The 18,587-nt window shown below is 44.0% G+C and overlaps 1 protein-coding gene across 1 annotated transcript in view; it reads right to left on the reverse strand.

Moving 5' to 3' along the window:
- EXOC4 (exocyst complex component 4) overlaps positions 1-18,587 on the reverse strand; it is a 393,362-nt gene that overhangs the window by 97,094 nt on the left and 277,681 nt on the right. Inside the window, exon 11 of the mRNA XM_086744528.1 lies at positions 7,867-8,086. Coding sequence (XP_086600654.1) covers positions 7,867-8,086 — 220 coding nt within the window. The remainder of the gene's footprint in view (positions 1-7,866; positions 8,087-18,587) is intronic.

An 18,587-nucleotide genomic window follows, 5' to 3' on the forward strand; every position in this document is an offset into this window, starting at 1 on the left:
TCCTCATAGGACTTCATCAGACTTCGCCTCTGCAGGTACTCACAAGCGGATGCTAAGAGCCTCCCGGACTCTGCAGATCTTGACATCCATCACAGAAATACCCTAGCAAAGTCAAAACACCGGTTTAAAATCGAAGAAACACCTAGGCAAAAAGGCAGCTGGAGGGAAAGAAGGACAGCTGGGTGAAGTGTAGCTTCTGTGGGTGCTGTACCTGAGACTTTACACTTATTTTTCGAAAGCACCCCTGGGTTAACGAGAAGGCCAGCTCTGCCTCTACATCCTATGGAGACGCTCTCCTGCCAGGGGTGCTGTATGCTTAACGAGGTCGCAAATGAGAAATGTGCAGCTTAAGCTTTAAACAGACAGGAGGGTGGCCGAGCTAAACGGCTTCTCTGGACAGAAAGATAACAGGAGCTGCTTCTGACACCAGCCATGTGGGCTCAGCCGTGTGAAGCAAAATGAGGATTTATGAGCACAACACCGCCGCTAAAGGAGCCTGTATGGGCTGTTTTGCCAATTAAAATAATCAGTCAAGGCCTGTGACCGAGGCTGGGGCAGATCCATGTGGTTTACTCCCAACTTTTGAAAAAAAAAAGTCTGCGAGAAGAAAAAAATTAAAACCAACAACTTTCAGGGAAGTTTTAGTGGTTTTACCCATCTAGCGATTACTTGATCAACTTCCACTGAAAAAGGACCGCTGTCCTGAATCATTTAAATGCCACGAGAGCAAAGGCCCCTTAAAAGGGTTAATCCTGCAAGACAGGGATGCTCCTCTGCACCTCACCACCAGCTGAGTGTCCTGGGGGCACTCCCAGCACCGCGCTGCTGCATCTCCCACAGCCTCCCTGTGTGGATTGTCGCGCGCTCCTGTTGCCTTCTGGCCAAGCCAGAAACCCTTCCGTGCATGATGACGGCAGAATTTTAAAATAAAATCCTCACCAGAAAGAATGGGAAAGAATGAAGCAGATGGTGCACGCAGTTTCTCCCATCACCCTAAAATCCCGTATTAATTCAGGAGCAAAAGAAAAGGGATAAAAGCCCTCCCAGCTTGACAGATACTGCATCTCTGGAGCCAGGATTAATCCAAAAGCTGTACAGGGAATTGCAACGACACAGACAGGACCTGCTAGTGAGATGTCAATCTTCAAGGCCAAGAAGATAGTGACAGCTATTTTTTATTTATCTCGTTTTTTTCTCGCCAAGCCATCTCCAGTGTGTGACAATTGAAATACGTTTCTCTTTCCACTTTGGCTAGAGTCCCACTTATGAGACTAATGACCAGAAAAAATAGAGAGAGACAGAAAATTCAGAGAGGCAAAGTCGACCTCTCCTTGCACCCATTCCAGCTCTCAGGGTGACCTCGGGGGCTTAATGGCCCTTCTGCTCCCTTAGAGCAGCTGATCCCCACGGATTCGCGTTCATCATGCAGCTATCCACGTCCCTCTTGACTGTCTGCTGCCCTTCCCGTGAAGGCCAAAAACTGAGGATGCCTTTGATAGCCAAAGTTAAGTCAAACAGGTCTCAAAAAAGGCAGCCCTTAGAAGATGGGACTGAGAGAGCGCTAATGCCGTTCAGTCTCTGTCAGCAGATTTGTCAGGAGCCATTACTTCTCTCCGGCTTGTCAACCAAAAAATCTTTCTGCAGAAAGATCAAAAGAGACAGCAGCCAGTCTGCACCCTCCAACCCACCCTGAAAGCACAAGGTTTGACCCTCTTCCAGTCAGGTTTCTCAGCACCAGTAGGTCAGGAGATTGTGCCCTTCCAACCTGAAGCTTCTGGTTCACAAGGACCTTCAGCGCAATGGTCATCGCTCCTCCTCAAACCCAGAGCTTAAGGTTGGAAATAGAGCTTTCCTGGCTCAGGTCATCTAAAATAACTCAGCCGACACAACCCTGAGCAAGTAGAGCAAGTGACAAGAATTCACCCTGAAGTGTTAGCTCTTGGGCCCGAGGAACGATGTTGGCTGATGCACTACAAAGACATAGATATAGAGACAAAGCCGTGTTAGGAAGGCAGCCTTTGAACAGCAAGCTTTACCAATTAAATTATTGAAAAGACATTTAAGATTTACTAATCAAAAGCACAATATAATTGGTAAGAGATACAAGACTGAGTGATTTCTCTCTATTAACTGTTTTTTTTCCCCATAACATCTTTTGATTAGAGTCACTGACACAACCCCTCCACACACACTTTCATCTCTGGTACTGTCAAGACCATTGAGGCTAGATTGACCCCAGTAGCACAAAATGGGGAGGTATATTTTAATAATACAGGAATAATTTAAAGTACAGATCAGCCATAACAAGATACAACCACGGGTAGAAGTGTGAAGGCCATACTGTGGTCATTAGATTCGTTATTCTGCTCCACACCTAACGTGCCTTGCACAGATACAAGAGCTGTACTGTGTGTAGGCTTCACATTTCCACAAATAAAAATCATATGTGATTTAAATGAAGACTCCTGGTCTGTTCTAGGTATCCTACATCTGATGTAACAGGGACAGCAGCCAAAAATTTTGGATCAGAAAAAGCTTTCCAGTAGGGTAGTAATGCAGAACTGCTGTCCAGAGGATCTTCCATCTCTGGAAGTTTTCAAGACTCACCGAGACAAAGTCATAACTGATGTGATCTGGTGTTCATCAGACTTTGGTTCTGGGCCAGAGGTTCACACAGATGAGACCAACTTTCAGAGGTCCCTTCCAACTAACATCATTAAATTCTATGATAATGGGTGTGTAAATACTAAAAAAAAAGGCTATTAAAGATCTGTAAAGAAAAATAACCCATCATTTACAAAGTTCAAATCCAAACTGGGTTGGTATGGGTGAAAAATTGCTATCATATGATGAACTTGTTGAGATGACCAAAATAAGTTGGTGGTCTCAGGCAGGACCGTGATTAAAGACATTTCGCACCCAGCTCTCACCGCGTTCAATCAAAGCTTAGGCTTTTACATTTCTCTGTCACGCTAATTTTTAATAAAGCTACAGAGACCTCAAATGTGTGACTGTTTCCTTCAGGTCAAACGTGAGTTCAACCCGTGAGATGGTTTGTGAAACCTGACTTTGCTTTTTCAGATCTGGAGAGGAAGAAAATAATTCTGTCTGCAAGGTGTGCCGCTTCAGTGTCCTTATGCGACTCAAAGCTGTCTCCTACCTAGGCTTTACCGAATGTGCATGCTAAACCTGATTTTTAAAATAAATTGAAGCACTGCCATAACAGTTTGCCTAAAGCAAGCAATTGCTTTTATACAACTTCCAGCTCCACGAGCAGCCTCAGCGGAGAGCTTGCACATCTGCAGATGACTTACAGGGGAGCGTTGTAAAAGCTCCCACAAAGGGCAGTAAATGTTCCCCCCAGAGGAAAAATTATCTAAAGAAATATTGAAAGCAATAGGGAGATTCAGACTCCCAGAGAGAGATAATTTTATCTCTCATTTCAAACTGAAAAAAAGATTCAGCTGGAAATTCAGCCACAGACTCAATTGGTGGGTCTTAGCGTCTTGACATCTCGGCTGTGCAATGGAAACAGACATACCACACAAGAGATGAAAACATCTGCCAAGCACTTCATACTGTTTTAGACACCATGTCACTGCAAAAAAAATTTAAAATACAAGGACCAGAACCACAGGTGCTGCCTCAAAAGTCACATTTGTCCTTGAACGGGGAAAACCCAATTGATCAGCCATGCCTGCTCCTTAATGGATTTTGATCGCTGGAAGTCAGCCTGGAAAAACAACTAATTTGTTTACGCTAATAAATAATAACACCCACTCGCTATCAAAGCATGCACCCATCACTACTGGGGAGCCATTTAAACGCCACTCACTGTGACCATTCTTCTCCTTAATAACCAGTAATTTGATGGGAAGACAACATGCCAAAGCTACCAGTGATGTCTCCTTGGAAATTCACAAGCGAGTGACTTCGTGCAAGGGAAAAGCGGTGCGGGCGATGGAGTAATTAGCTCCAGCAAGTCATTATCCTGCAAGCAGCTGCACACTCTGACTTTTGAAGGAGTTCTGCTGCTGGAGCTTGGCCAGAAAACTATCACGCCCATCATCTACACAATACTGCCAGGAGACACATTGATCCTTTAAAGTAAAAAACCCACTCTGCTGCTACGGAGTTGAAAGATCAAAGGAAAAAGCACTTTTTTTTTTGTTGGATGCAGACACGGTAACACATTTTTAAGGCCAGTATTAGTAGTGACCACCTAGCTGGAAAGATTTATCGCCTCGACACAAACTGCACAAGATCAGGCTACATGAAGCTGTTGAGCTGCTTGTAGTCTAATTTAGCATTGATTTAAACAATTACAGCATGAAGTTTAATGCAGAATAATTTTGAGACAAATCAGTTTCATGGTTATTCAGTCCCTCTTAAAAGGAAAGGGATTTACAACATTTCATATCGAAGGAAGGATGGCAGACGAGACCATCCTCCTACTCAAATGTAATATTTACAAAGGACAGCTACAATTTTTTTTTTAAAGCATACTCTTTACAGAAATGGATGATTCATCTGTGAGGACATGATGGCACAGGATGCTAGAAAACCTCTTATCTATAAGCTAATTCAGTTCAAACATGTGCTGATAGTTATCCAAAAGCAACCATTATCAGCCTTGTGCAGCGGGAACCGATAAACGCTCGAGTCGTGTTCAAATCACAGCGCCGGCTCGTGCCGCAGAATCTTCAGAAAGATCTTCAGGATAGAAAGGAGTGGGACGGTTGAACCACAAACCCCTCCAGGAATGACAGAAAGCAGGAAAAAGGAACACAGCGCCGGGAGAGAGGTGCAAGGGCTCATTCATGCCACACGCTATATTTTCATCATACCCATGAGGTGACGAGGGCAAAAATTTCAGGCTCCAGCACTGTCAAGGCAGAAATAGTCTTTTTTTTTTGCTTTTAATGTAAAATCAATAACATTATTTTAGGGAGCTATCTGGATGACTTGGTTCAAAGAGGCAGCAATTTTTCTTCTCTTTCACAAAATTACCCGTCTATAATGTCGGGAACAGGCAGACCTTCTGACCACGTACATTTTGACCAAGAATAATTTCAGTTCAAAATGATTTCCATCCATCATGAAAAACAAATTATAGGAACTGGACGAGAAAATTCCGAACCGTTCTGACTCTTCAACCCCAAATGAACTTTAAGAAAATGTATTGATATTATCGAACACATTTTCACGGCTACAAATGAAGCCACAATCCGCAAAAAATACACTATGGCATCAAGAATCCAAAACAAATGTGTAAGGTTAGCAACCTCCATGGACCCGCTCCAAAGCTTGCGCGTTAACATTACCATCAAGTGTTTTCAGCTCTCAACAAGGTCAGACGCCTGCGCAGGCCAAGTTTGGGTTCTCAGTTTAGTTCTCGTAAGAGCAAACAAAAGGAAGACAAATAATAAAAAAATACAACACAGAATATCTCTATTTATTTCCATATCTCTCAAAACGAACTTCAATTAACATCTTCAGGGGACTCTCAGACCCTGAATAAGTAGAATTTTGTTTTCTGTTGTAACTCATCGTTTCAATCTTCAGATATTTTTCCTGTTGTGGAAGTCAAAACTGCCCTAAAACTATTTTTTTCAACCCTGTTCTGAAAATCAAGTCTTGGGAGACTTTGACATCTGTCACAGATTTGGCATATTTCTTTTTTCCTAGGCACTTACAACGGTGAGGAATTACCGGCGTCGCAGAGAACCGCAAAACGAGGGTGTACTTTGTAATTTCTTCCCAAGTGCAGCCGCTCTCTGCCGCGCTCCTGCCATCCCCGCTCAGTCGATGCATTTCAATTCTTGATCTATAAAACCTCTCCTGCTTTCACTAAAGTTGTTTTCAATACCCTGCTCTCGTTTCACGACTGCTTCTGCTGCATTGTACCAATTACATCTTACACCTGATCGGCACTACTTTTGCAGCGCCAAGGGAAAAAAAACCAGACAAATGCCATCAAATCCACCTTCAGCTCATGAGAGGGCTCAACATGAGATATCCAGACACAATCTGCTCTGGGAGTAATGCCCTGTTCTCATCTTACCTTGTGTGTTTATGTTGGTAATTATCGACGACGGGTTGTACTCCTCCAGTTTTCAGGTTTGATAGCTGAGTTTCTGAGCAGGCTGGTAAAGCTGTGCCTTGGGAAGGATATAGCTCAGGGATGCTGTGCTGCTCCAAATCATCATTTTAACTTACAGAGCTTTTATAAACTTTTTCCCCCCTTCAAAGGAAGCTGTTCCTCTCTCAACACTTCTGAAAACTCTCCGCTGGACTCTAATTTTGCTTTCCCTCTGTAAGAACCATCTCATACTTACAGCATCCAAACAGGCATAGTGTTTGTGACCTTTAAAATACGCAAAAATCCTAATGACTTCCCCATATTAACAATAATAGTTCTTACTATTAGGATAGATCATTAGAATATACGCATAATTTACAGACGTAAACCAAGATGGAAAGTGGCCATATAAACCTTGGGAGATGCGTGCTACTTCCTAAGAACGTTGCCAATATTATTCTTCTCTGAGGAGATGATTTTACAGATTAGAGGAAATAATTTAAAAGGATTAAAAGAGCCTGACGCAAATCACAGCAAGAGTCAGAGCTGACAGTCAGTTCATTCCTTCCAGTCCCATGAAACACGTATAATTCAGAATTTTCTGGGAGGCTTCCATAGTGTCCTGTTACCCAGGTACTTGGGATGAGAACTGTGCTTGTTGCCGTTATCACTACTCCACATCAGAACTCAAAAAAAGCTGCTTCGGAAGAGACTTCTCACACAAATACTCCAACTTCAAAGCCAAATCTCTCACATCTCATCTGGCTGAGAAAGCAACACAGCTGCCTCACGGCAACCGCATCCCATCAATCACAAACATGCTGCACTTGGGAGGCAGCAGACCTCATGTCTGCTCCTCCTAGTAGTCTGGCACGCATATTTAGTCTGATAACACGGCTCTATGATTTGCAAGTGTCCTCAGAACTTCTAGGAGAGGCACACATTATTGAAAATCTTGAAAACAAATGCCCATGGTAGGGGTTTAAGAAAGCTGGTAAGGATCTGCAGCAATGGTTCCAAGGTGCTTTGATAATGACACGTGCCTGGCAAGATGCCGTTAGCTTGACATACGTAGCAAGAGAGACACAGACCCTCTTGCAGAAGCAAAACATAAGAGCACGTGTATACCAATATATCTGCCTGCAGAGATCAGAAGAGGAAAGGCTGTACTAGCAGCGACACTGGAATAGATTGTAGTTACAGAGTCACTGTTGAGAGAAATTTTGGGGGTCATAGAACCCTAGAATCATAGAATGGTTTGGGTTGGAAGGGACCTTAAAGACAATGGTTCCAACCCCCCTGACTTGTGCAGAGACACCTTCCATCAGACCAGGTCACTCAAAGCCCTGTCCAACCTGGCCTTGAACACTTCCAGGGATGGGGCATCCACCATCTCTCTGGGCAACCTGTTCCAGTGCCTCACCACTCTCACAGTAAAGGATTTATTCCTAATATCTAATCTAAATCTACCCTCTTTCAATTTAAAACTGTTTATCTCTCGTCCTATCACTACATGCCCTCATCAAAACTCCCTCTGCAGCTTTCCTGTAGGCCCACTTTAAGTACTGGAAAGCTGCTATAAGGTGTCCCTGGAGCCTTCTCTTCTCCAGGCTCAACCCCAACTCTCTCAGCCTGTCCTCACAGAAGAAGTGCTCCAGCCCCCGATCATCCTCGTGGCCTCCTCTGGACCCACTTGAGCAGGTCTATTCCTCATTGGATATATAGCCGGACCATGGCTAGACATAGACAGGAAGGGATGTATTCGCAGTTTAGTCAGCTCCTACCTGCAGAAGAGGCCTCTGCACACCCAGGATCTTCATGGTATCCGCGTTAGCCAGTATTTTCAGGGGATCTGTTGCCTTTGTGACACCTTCGATCTCTTTATTGATCTCAGCCAGGACCTGATTGAGGAAGATGTTCTTGATGTACATGGTGAGGAACTCGCGGAGCGGACACTGCTTGGTTGGGCCAAGCTCCATGGCGTGCTCTATCTCCTGGATAAATCTGGAAAACAGAAGGGGAAGGATGCAATGTAGTTAAACTATGCAGTGCCTCTAAATGTGTTAGCGTTGCTTTTACCATTCCTACATCTCAGAGCCAAGCACCAGCTGTGGGCGAATGACCGTAGACTGCGATGACATGAGACATGAAGAGTAGAAAAGGCCTACAAAGTAGCCTTCAAAAAAAAAAAACACCAAAAAAAACCAACATAAAATCCCCACAGCTGGCAAGACAAAGACTTGATGGCTAGCAAAGGGGAACAGACAAAATGAGCAACTGGTGAAAATCCAGAAGCTGGGCACAATTCCTGTTTATCTGTCCAAAAATCACAGACTGCTCTATTTGAGACATACTGGAAAGCCCTCTTTTTAAAAATAAAAACCCCATAAAAAATTCAGGATGCCAGAAATCCCTTCGAAAAGGCAAACTTCCTTCTGGTGCCGGTCACTTGACTCCCACAGGTGGGTTCCCTGCTGCTAAACTGAACAGCAGGACATTGCAGTTTAACCTCTAGAGATATTGCTGAAAAAAGCAACGCGCATGTATTATACCGGTATGATACTGCATTATGGATGTCTGTATTACGCTATATTTTTATTACGTGTTATTGTTTCACCCTAGGATCCCACTCCTGCGTACGCAGAGCGGCATGCCGATTCCAGGAATATTTTAACACAAAATGTTTGCCATCTCCTCCTGCAAAATATCTTTATCTCAGTGATGCCATCTGTTTAACACATAGGAGTTTCTTCTAGAAATTACCTCGTAATTTCTTTCACTTACATCCCAGGCAATGAAACTAGTCTTCCTTCCAAATTTGTATATATCAAAATAATCAGGAATTGAGTATCAGGAGTCATAATGGAGTGAGATATTCTGTCCAAAAGGGAGAAACGTGTATAGTGTTTACATATCCCTCTTCATCGATGCATGTGAGCGCCTCGTGGTTTTTTGTATTTTAATCTCACTCCTGGACAAGCTGGGATTGTTTTTATCTTTGTTTTACACAGCAGCAACAGAAGCGAGGGTTGACCTTGGATCTCCCAACATACCTAGCAACACCCTCTGCACCCTGAAAGCCACCTCAAGACTTTTTTCTTTGCAATTGAGACATCTCACACAGTTCCAGCACAGCTAGTGTTTATCTGAGATGCCTGACCACTACCATTTTTCCCAAACACTTCAACGAGGTCTGCTTAATTGTCCGTCATTTTCTCCCTCCATGTTCAGCTTCCCTTCAGAGGACTGACTGAGGAGCTCCTGTCAATTTTAGTAGCATGATTTCTTTCAAATCCCAACATTTTGCTCCCTAAAGCCTCTGCAGTGTTGACTCCATCAGTCTAGAGTGACACATTTGGGCCAACGCAGCTATTGCTTCCGCAGGGGGACCCATTCGCAGTGAAGTCTGAAGATTGTCTCTCCAAAGAGAGACGCTGCACGGAGAAAAGCGCAAAGGGTGGCGGTTTTATTCCATGGCTTTCACAGATCGATAATGTGAATCAGCTCTATCAAACAGGGAAACAGCAGAGTCATCTGGGAAGAGAGCAGAGAGACCACCACCGAGCTTATCTCTGAAATAATAGACTGAATGTCACCAGCTTCGAGTGACAACTGCTGATGTCTTTACGGGAATATTGTCAAGGTTGACGGGATCACATTAAACCAACTGACTGTATCTTTTCATCTCTGCCAATAAATTTGCAATGTTCTCCACTTTCTTTATAAGCACTCTTATTTACACAGAACTCTCAAAAAATGTGAATTAGCTGTTATAATCCTTGCACCACGTAGCCAAATACCATTGTACCTCTTTCAGCTGGGAAAGGAGAGGCACCGCAGCCTGGATTTGGAACAAGCAACTTGCAGTGAAGTGAAGGGAACGACTTTTCAACACTTTTAAAACCCAGCACGTGCTTAAAAATGGCTAAACCAACATAAACAGAAGAAACCTTTTAGAGGGAGAACGGCCACGGACTAACTGGTAGCAAACTCTTACAGCTCAGATGTGCTGACCTACGGCAACTCCTTATCCCACAAGAGCTTGATGGTGTTTCTAAATGTTTCCTGTACCTGAAACTAAATTGCTTGCGCGAGGCCGTAGGAAAGGTCAGTGCTAGCGAAAGGCGTCATCAAGAATCATTTTTGATTCCCAGTACCTGGCATTAATCACCCTCTCGGATGTCTCCTAAAGACCCGTGTCTCAATCTCCAGCAAACTTCGCTGCGATTGGAGAGCTGAGTCCTGGTGGTTGACACGTTCTAATAGGCTTTAATTCCTTGGCATAGACAAGACAACAGTGGTTCACTTAGCGCCGGTAAGAATAAAAAATACATCCCCCTATTTCACTTGATATGAACCATAAAGTAATCACAGATTACGAGAAAGCTGCTTGATAGCAATGACTCAGTGAGAGGGGATTTTATGATAGAGAACAAATGGTCAAGAGCTTAGGAAAGCAGATTTAAACTTGGTATCAGGAAAAAGTTATTAAGAATGAAACTGCACAGCATGGAGGACAAGATGATATGGATGAGAGACCTTAAGTTTGAATGCTCAAGGACAGCTTGATTAAATGATAACGGTAATGAAAAATAGACCATTTCTGAAGTCTTAATTTAATCAAAAGATCTCTACCAAAGGAAATGGAAGTAGAGAAAAGGTAAAGAAAAATGCAGTATGGATGTCAGAGCATCTCTTAGAGTAGGGAACAGCCCTAAGAGTTCATAACTGTGATACTCCAATGGTACATTACCACTTAGTATAGCCCAAAAGAAGGACAACAGGGGTCCAGTTTGCAACGACCTGCTACGGTTCAAGGATCACCTCACCATGTCACCATCAGCCAGGACAAGTACTAACTGCTGGAGGCCCCACATCTATTCTGCAAATGGAGCCCTCAAGTCAGCCACCGTGCAACTCCAACCTTCACGCTACCAAGAGGGAAACCCTACCGAGCACACAACCAGGGTGCCCAAGCACCACAAGGCTCCAAGACTTGCACCAAGAATCCTTCTAGCACCTTACAGTGCAACAGTGATGCACCCAGCGATGCACCAGAATGCCGTTAAGGACAGATTAATCTAATGGAAAACATTAATTTTATATATTTCTTACAAGGATGCAAAGTCAAACACTGCCAAGTTTGGAAAAGCAAGGATTGCAGTTGATTGTGCTCTTTAATTTGGCCTGCGGTGCATGACGTCATGGTATAATTTTTAATTACACAGTGGCACAGTCTTGCTCTCATCAGCAGATCCTTGTCTTGTCCTAGGAACAAGATGGTCAGTATTTGGACAGTAAAAGTCACAGTGTTGGGACTTTGCAACTCTCTGCCTCGTGACGGGAGTAACACGCACCACCACCCAATCGTCACCTGCGTGAATCAGAGTGACTTCTGCCACAAATTCCCACAGGGCCGTCTGCACTGCTTCCCAGCTTCATCCTTCCTGTCTTCTCATTTCTTCATGTAACTCCTGTTTGTGGGAATTTGGCCATCAGTTCTCTTATTTTCCTTGGTTCCCAGTTCCACTTATTCATCCTACGCTTCTCCTCTCTTCTTGGTGCTTCCATCAGGAAGCATCCTCCTCCAGACAGCTGGAGCCCAGCAGGTACAGGAGCCCAAAAAACCGCCAAGGGAGGCAGTCAGCTCAGAGACCAGCATCTCTGCAAAGTCCTTGCCCTTAGCTTGGTCCTGCTTAGCTACGGACAGAATGGTGCCCATCAGGAACTTCAGCTGCTACAAACTGAAAGCCTCTTATGAGAGTGTGAGCATTTAACTCCTCCAAAGTGTAAAACTAAGCCAAAATTTGGTGTATTTTCAAGGGAATGGCAAAAGGCGCACCCTTTACACAACAGTTCTTCTTACTGAGAAACGTGAAGACGCATTCCCAGCCAAAGAAAAGGGCACCAGAACTTGCCCACATGTACGATGTATTTCTTTTTCTCATTCTCAGAAAGAACAAGTACTTCATACACATTTTTCTAAAAAAAAAATCTAGCTGCAGTTAGCATTGAAAGACCAGCCAAACTGCAAGAAGGTGAAAACGAAGTATTGGGTGGCATTAAAGACCTAACAGCTATTCTCTATTTTCTGCTTGGCAGACACACGCACACACATTCATAGTCACACAGGGTGCTGTTTATTTATTTAAATTTCAAATACTGCCGGTTAACTTATTCAAACATCATTCAGTCTTCATAAAGAAAAAACGGTTTAACAGCATCTTAAAAAAAATTATATTCTTAGAGTAGTTCCCCCAAATGTTCCCATTTTACTTCTACAAGCTATCCATGTAACTATTAAGATGTCAAAAAAGCAATTTGACCCATGGCTATTCCAGAGATCAACCTTTATGTCTGTGTGTGAATTGGCAGACATGATAAGAAATCACATTTTGGTCAACGACATACTTATATAAAACGCGTAAAAATCCAAGTGGATTAAATTTTTTTGGGGTATTTGAATAAAGTAGAGCATCAGGGAAGGTCTGGATACGATTCTTCAAACAGGTTTTGGACATACCTGCAGGTGTGTAAATCGAAATAAAAAAAAAAAAATTCAAAAGCATTGTGATGGTGAAAGGCTGTGTCACTGAGCCTTTTTATACCCTAATATTTTATTTTTACTCTCCAAAGAGTGAAATTTGAGATATAGCTCTGTATAAAGGAGCCATAAAGCAAGCCTAGGAGGAACCGCTTTGATTCACTTTCCATTCGCTCCATTTATTCTACTCAAAAAAGAACCATTCAGTCGTAATTTAGCAGGGTTTCTGAAATAGTATCAACAACCGCACTGAAAATCACCTCTCACTGGCACACAAAAACTGAAGGAAAAACCATAAAGGTGAACACGCCGTGGGGTGTTTCTCAAAATGCGAGAGAACGAGCCACGTGGCACGTTCAGGACAGAAAATTCCCCGAATGCTCAGCAATTACACTTATTTAACATAACTACTGTATACGCAAAAATGAATAAAAAATGCAGAGTGAGGTGTGTCACCAGAGTGGCGTCCCTCAGGGGTCCATGCTGGGCCCGGCCCTGTTCAACATCTTTGTCGGCGACATTGACAATGGGATAGAGTGCACCCTCAGCAAGTTTGCCGACGACACCAAGCTGTGTGGTGCCCTTGACACGCTGGAAGGGAGGGATGCCATCCAGAGGGACATTGACAGGCTGGAGAGGTGGGCCCGTGCCAACCTCATGAAGTTCAACCAGGCCAAGTTGCAAGGTCCTGCACCTGGGTCATGGCAATCCCAGGCACAAATACAGGCTGGGCGGGGAATGGATTGAGAGCAGCCCTGAGGAGAAGAACTTGGGAGTGCCGGTGGATGAGAAGCTCAACATGAGCTGGCAATGCGCCCTTGTGGCCCAGAAGGCCAACCGCATCCTGGGCTGTATCAAGAGGAGCGTGGCCAGCAGGTCGAGGGAGGTGATTCTCCCCCTCTACTCTGCCCTGGTGAGACCCCACCTGGAGTACTGTGTCCAGTTCTGGAGCCCCCAACAGAAGAGGGACATAGACCAGTTGGAGAGGGTCCAGAGGAGGCCACAAAGATGATAAAAGGGCTGGAGCACCTCTCCTGTGAGGACAGGCTGAGAGAATTGGGGCTGTTCAGCCTGGAGAAGAGGAGGCTCCAGGGAGACCTCATAGCGGTCTTCCAGTACCTCAAGGGGGCCTACAAGACAGATAGGGATAGGCTGTTTAGTAGGGCCTGTTGCGATAGGACGAGAGGTAATGGTTTTAAAATAGAGGGGGGTAGATTTAGATTAGAAATTAGGAAAAAAATTTTTACAATGCGAGTTATAGAACACTGGAACAGGTTGCCCAGGAAGGTGGTGGAGGCCCCATCCCTGGAAACGTTCAAGGCCAGGCTGGATGAGGCTCTGAGCAACCTGATCTAGTCAGGGATGTCCCTGCTCCTTGCAGGGGGGTTGGACTAGATGACCTTTGAAGGTCCCTTCCAACCCTAACCATTCTATGATTCTATGATTTTGGGTAACGGTCACTGTAGATAGCGCTGGGGATCGCCTGAAATCCTAAAAAAGCTCGTAGGGATGTCACCGCTCGGAAAGGCACTTTTATAAGATGTCTGGCCAGGCTGGAGTTCTTGAAGAGAGCAGACAGGAAAAAAAAATAGAAGCGTGCATCTTATCCCGAATTCAGAACCTGCATTTTCAAAATGATGCACAATTTTAAACTTGTTTTATCCTCCTATGAAAGCATTTGAGGTGATGTGCGGCTGCAATTAAGCATTCCCCTTAGACAGAAAAGCACTTTCAGTAAAACGAAGTATCTTTTTGTAAATGACAGTCATTTGGATTAAAAAAAAAAAGAAAAAAAAAGGCAAACCATTTCAGAAAATCTAATTCATTCTAACTCGCCATTTAATTGGCTAAGAGGACTTCCTTACCTAGGCTGAAAGTGTGTAATAAAAACCATAAAACCTAGAAAAGCTGTATGGATTGATTTAGAAACCTACCACTCTCCTTCCCAAGGCTTTCTTCTGTCTTCTTGTTATCATTAAAAGATAACTGAAGACGTGTCATAGAAAGTGCATAACACCAACCGCTCCTTTTCTTAATGATGATGATAATATTATCTGAAATTTTCTCCTCAAACAAATGAATGACAGCAAAAAAAAAAAATATTCTGAACCCTTATTAAGAAAATTTTTACAGACATTCAGGCCAAATTTACATTTCAGCACGTTTCGTTTTTGTATGATCCTAAACCGTTCTTCTCCCTCTATCGTAGCCATAAAGCATCCAAGTACCTGGAATGAACCTTTTGGTGAGCTTACATGAAGCAAGGAAACACCAATGAAACATCAGAAATCCTTTGAACTGGATACCGGTTACTGACAGAACGGCAAACCTGAAAGCAGCTGTTCAGATTCCACGCAATTAGAGATAAAACAGCCAAGCCTACAAGTTCTTGAAGGTTTGCTGACACATTCAAACTGAGAGAGACACCTGGAAGATCCCAAGTTGTCCATTCCCCATCCAGAAAGCCTGGCCACCCCAACAGTGTGCGTTTTGGGAGAGGGTCAACAGAAGGGACAGTCAAACATGATGTTCTCCTGCCAAGTTCTTTGATAACTAACAAGGTACAGCTCCGATCCCTAATTTACCACCCTTCTGATAACACTGCCAGGCAAAGAGGCGATTTCAATAACCGTATACGACCAAACTGGTACCACACATCTTGAGCAATTATTTCAGTATATTCAGCTCACATAACGATCTAGTTGGAATAAAAGCTACTTCTCATCCATCCTGCAGTCTAGTCCATCCTCTGACTCCTCTTTTCTCTGCCAGGGAGATCTACTGATGCTCCCGTACCCAAAGGTATTGACCATTACACGCGCACAGATTACAGTAGAACCACAGAATCACAGAATCGTTAGGGCTGGAAGGGATCTTAAAGATCATCTAGTCCAAACCCCCTGCAAGAAGCAGGGACATCTCCAACCAGATCAGGTTGCTCACAGCCCCGTCCAACCTGGCCTTGAATGTTTCCAGGGATGGGGCATCCACCATCTCTCTGGGCAACCCGTGGCAGTGTTCCACCACCCTCATCGTAAAAAAATTTAAATTAAAAATCACTGCCCTGCACAGACAAAGATCGTTTGTAACTGAAGACCAATCAACTAGGTACTAAAGTAACAGAAAGCACATAATTTTGCATAAAAACTTGACTACAGAGAATTATTTTGGTTACATTATCAGGACTGATATTTCACTGAGGAGCACACTGCCGATAAATATTGTGGCTATATGCAAGACAACAGAACTGTTTCTGTATGACGTTAAGTCCAAAGGGAGCTGTACGCAGGGGACAACAGCAGGAATAAAAGTTTAAGCTCTTCTCTAGGTGACTCAAAATGTATTTACAATTATAATTATCATTAAAAAGTGTAAACAGCTCTGGGACACTCAGTGGAGATTTAGCTACTCTAAGTGCATTTAAAATCTTGGCAAAACAAAAAAACCCAGCAAATATCAGACAAAAAGCTTTAATTTTCCGCTATTTTGCAATATTATATAGCACAGAAAACATCCAGGAAGATAACGACAATGGAAAATGACTGCTGTTAACAGAAAACACCAGGTTTGGGGCATTTTTCATTAAGATATTACGGTTTCGGCCTAACACAAGTTACTGGCAGTACCAGGCAGATTGGCGGCCACAACTCCAAGCTGGCTTTGATGGGCTCTTCTGGGCAAACGGTCAGTGTAAAGGCTTCTGAGTACATCCCCACAGAGGTGACCGCTGTAGTGCTGGAACACTAAAGAGCCCAGAATGTCTGTTTTTAACAGTAGCTAAAAATTACAAGCTTTAAGGAAATTATTTCCGTGTTCTAGCTGCTCCTCTAGGAGACTGAGGTAAGAAATATCTCCTGCCCATGCAGGTGTAATATAAAAGTCAGTATTTCATTACCTCTGAGGTACTACAAAGACAACACACACTCAGAAAAAAAAATAAATTTAGCTATAATCTTGTGCTATAAATATTGCTTATTTAGTGCCCACCTATCACCTAGGAACACAACTTCCTGACAGTGCAACTATCCCAGGACAGATCAGGTGGAATTTCTTCTGATGTCTCCAGAAGGAAATATTGGCAAGTATTTGGACCACAAGATGTACAGTCAGAACTAATCAGATCCAAAGCTTCATAACGTATAGAAATTAGAAGTGCGTATCGTGTACCCTACAGTTCAGACACCTCTCACCGAGCCAGAACCATGAGCAGCATCAGCAGAACCACAGTGGATTTTTATTGAGGAGGTTGGACTTTAGAGGCAAATTTTAATGCGCTAATTACAACCCTTCCAACTGTATAATTTGAACAGCACCTCACATTTCCATTCCCCTCCTCATGGCCTCAAACCAGCTTTTATTTGCTTTTGCAGTTGCTGTTGTACCTGAACATCTTCATTAACACCCAGCATAGAATCACAGAATGGTTTGGGTTGGAAGGGACCTTCAAAGGTCATCCAGTCCAACCCCCTTGCAAGGAGCAGGGACATCTCCAACCAGATCAGGTTGCTCAGAGCCCCGTCCAACCTGGCCTGGAATGTTTCCAGGGATGGGGCATCCACCACCTCTCTGGGCAACCTGGGACAGTGCTCCAGCACCCTCAGTGTAAAAAATTTCTTCCTTATGTCCAATCTGAATCTCCCTCCCTCTGTTTTAAAACCATTACCCCTCGTCCTGTCACAACAGGCCCTACTGAACAGCTTCTCCCCATCTTTCCTGCAGCCCCCTTTGGGCACTGGAAGGCTGCTATGAGGTCTCCCCAGATCCTCCTCTTCTCCAGGCTGAACAGCCCCAACTCTCTCAGCCTGTCCTCACAGGAGAGGTGCTCCAGCCCTTTTATCATCTTTGTGGCCTCCTCTGGACCCTCTCCAACTGGTCCATGTCCTTCTTGTGTTGGGGGCTCCAGAACTGGACACAGTACTGCAGGTGGGGTCTCACCAGAGCAGAGTAGAGGGGCAGAATCACCTCCCTCGACCTGCATGGACATGTACGAAAGCATCTGTCTGCTCCGACCCAGCTGAGTAGAGGTGACGTGGGTGCACCACCCCGAAGCCTCTTCCTCACTTTCCATTTTCATCTTGTCAGAGGCAAACCTTATCTGCAGCGGTAATGATCTCCTGACAAAGCCAGCACAAGGTAATTCACGCATCACAAACATTAGCAAGAGCCCACCCGATGGAAGGTTTCTGGTGCGGCAGTTGGACTGATGCTCGCATCTCGCAGTCTCTATCCTCTCATCTCTTGCAAGGGCATGAGTGAGCTTGAGGAAGCGGCTGCATTTCTATCTGCTACCAAACCTCAGTTAATAGCCAGACGTGATTTTTCTAAAAGTGGTAAATCTTAGCAAGAAGCAGCCCAGAGTTTTGTGACCCTTTCGGAGAAACTGAGTTTCAAAAGGAACAAAACGATATAACTTGGAGTCGCCACTGTGAAATGAAGGCTACGAAACGTGTATCAGCATCACAGTCCTGGGCAAAATACGGGAAAATATACTGTACAGACCACTGGAACAGGGCTATGTTACTTAAGAAATAAAAACCGAGTAGGTTTTTGAGCCTAGTTGTAAATTTGTAAAAGCATTAGTCTGCAGAATTAAAAACCAATCCATTGGCCTGTGAATTCACAGCAGTGAAAATCTAACTTTATTCCTCTTCTGTCTCTAGGCACTGTACTTGTAAAGATGCTATTTCCCTTTCTGCGGATGAAATAGCGCAATTACCAGCACCACAAATCTACATACAGCATTTACATGTCTGGAAGACCCAGAAGCAGCTCCCTCTGTGAGCAGATGTGGTACAGCTGCTTCTCTTTGAAGGCAGGCAACAGAAGAGTAACTCAAGAGTGAATCACATCTGCTCATTCTGTTAATGAGGATGCATCCAAAATACGAATCACGAGTGCTACAGGGAAAGCAAGAGAAGCTGGAGCTGCAGCAGCAGTCGCTGGTGGAGGTTTTGGGGATTT

This window comes from Chlamydotis macqueenii, chromosome 1, assembly GCF_036417535.1.
Source record: "Chlamydotis macqueenii isolate bChlMac1 chromosome 1, bChlMac1.mat, whole genome shotgun sequence".
In the NCBI taxonomy this organism is placed as follows: domain Eukaryota; kingdom Metazoa; phylum Chordata; class Aves; order Otidiformes; family Otididae; genus Chlamydotis; species Chlamydotis macqueenii.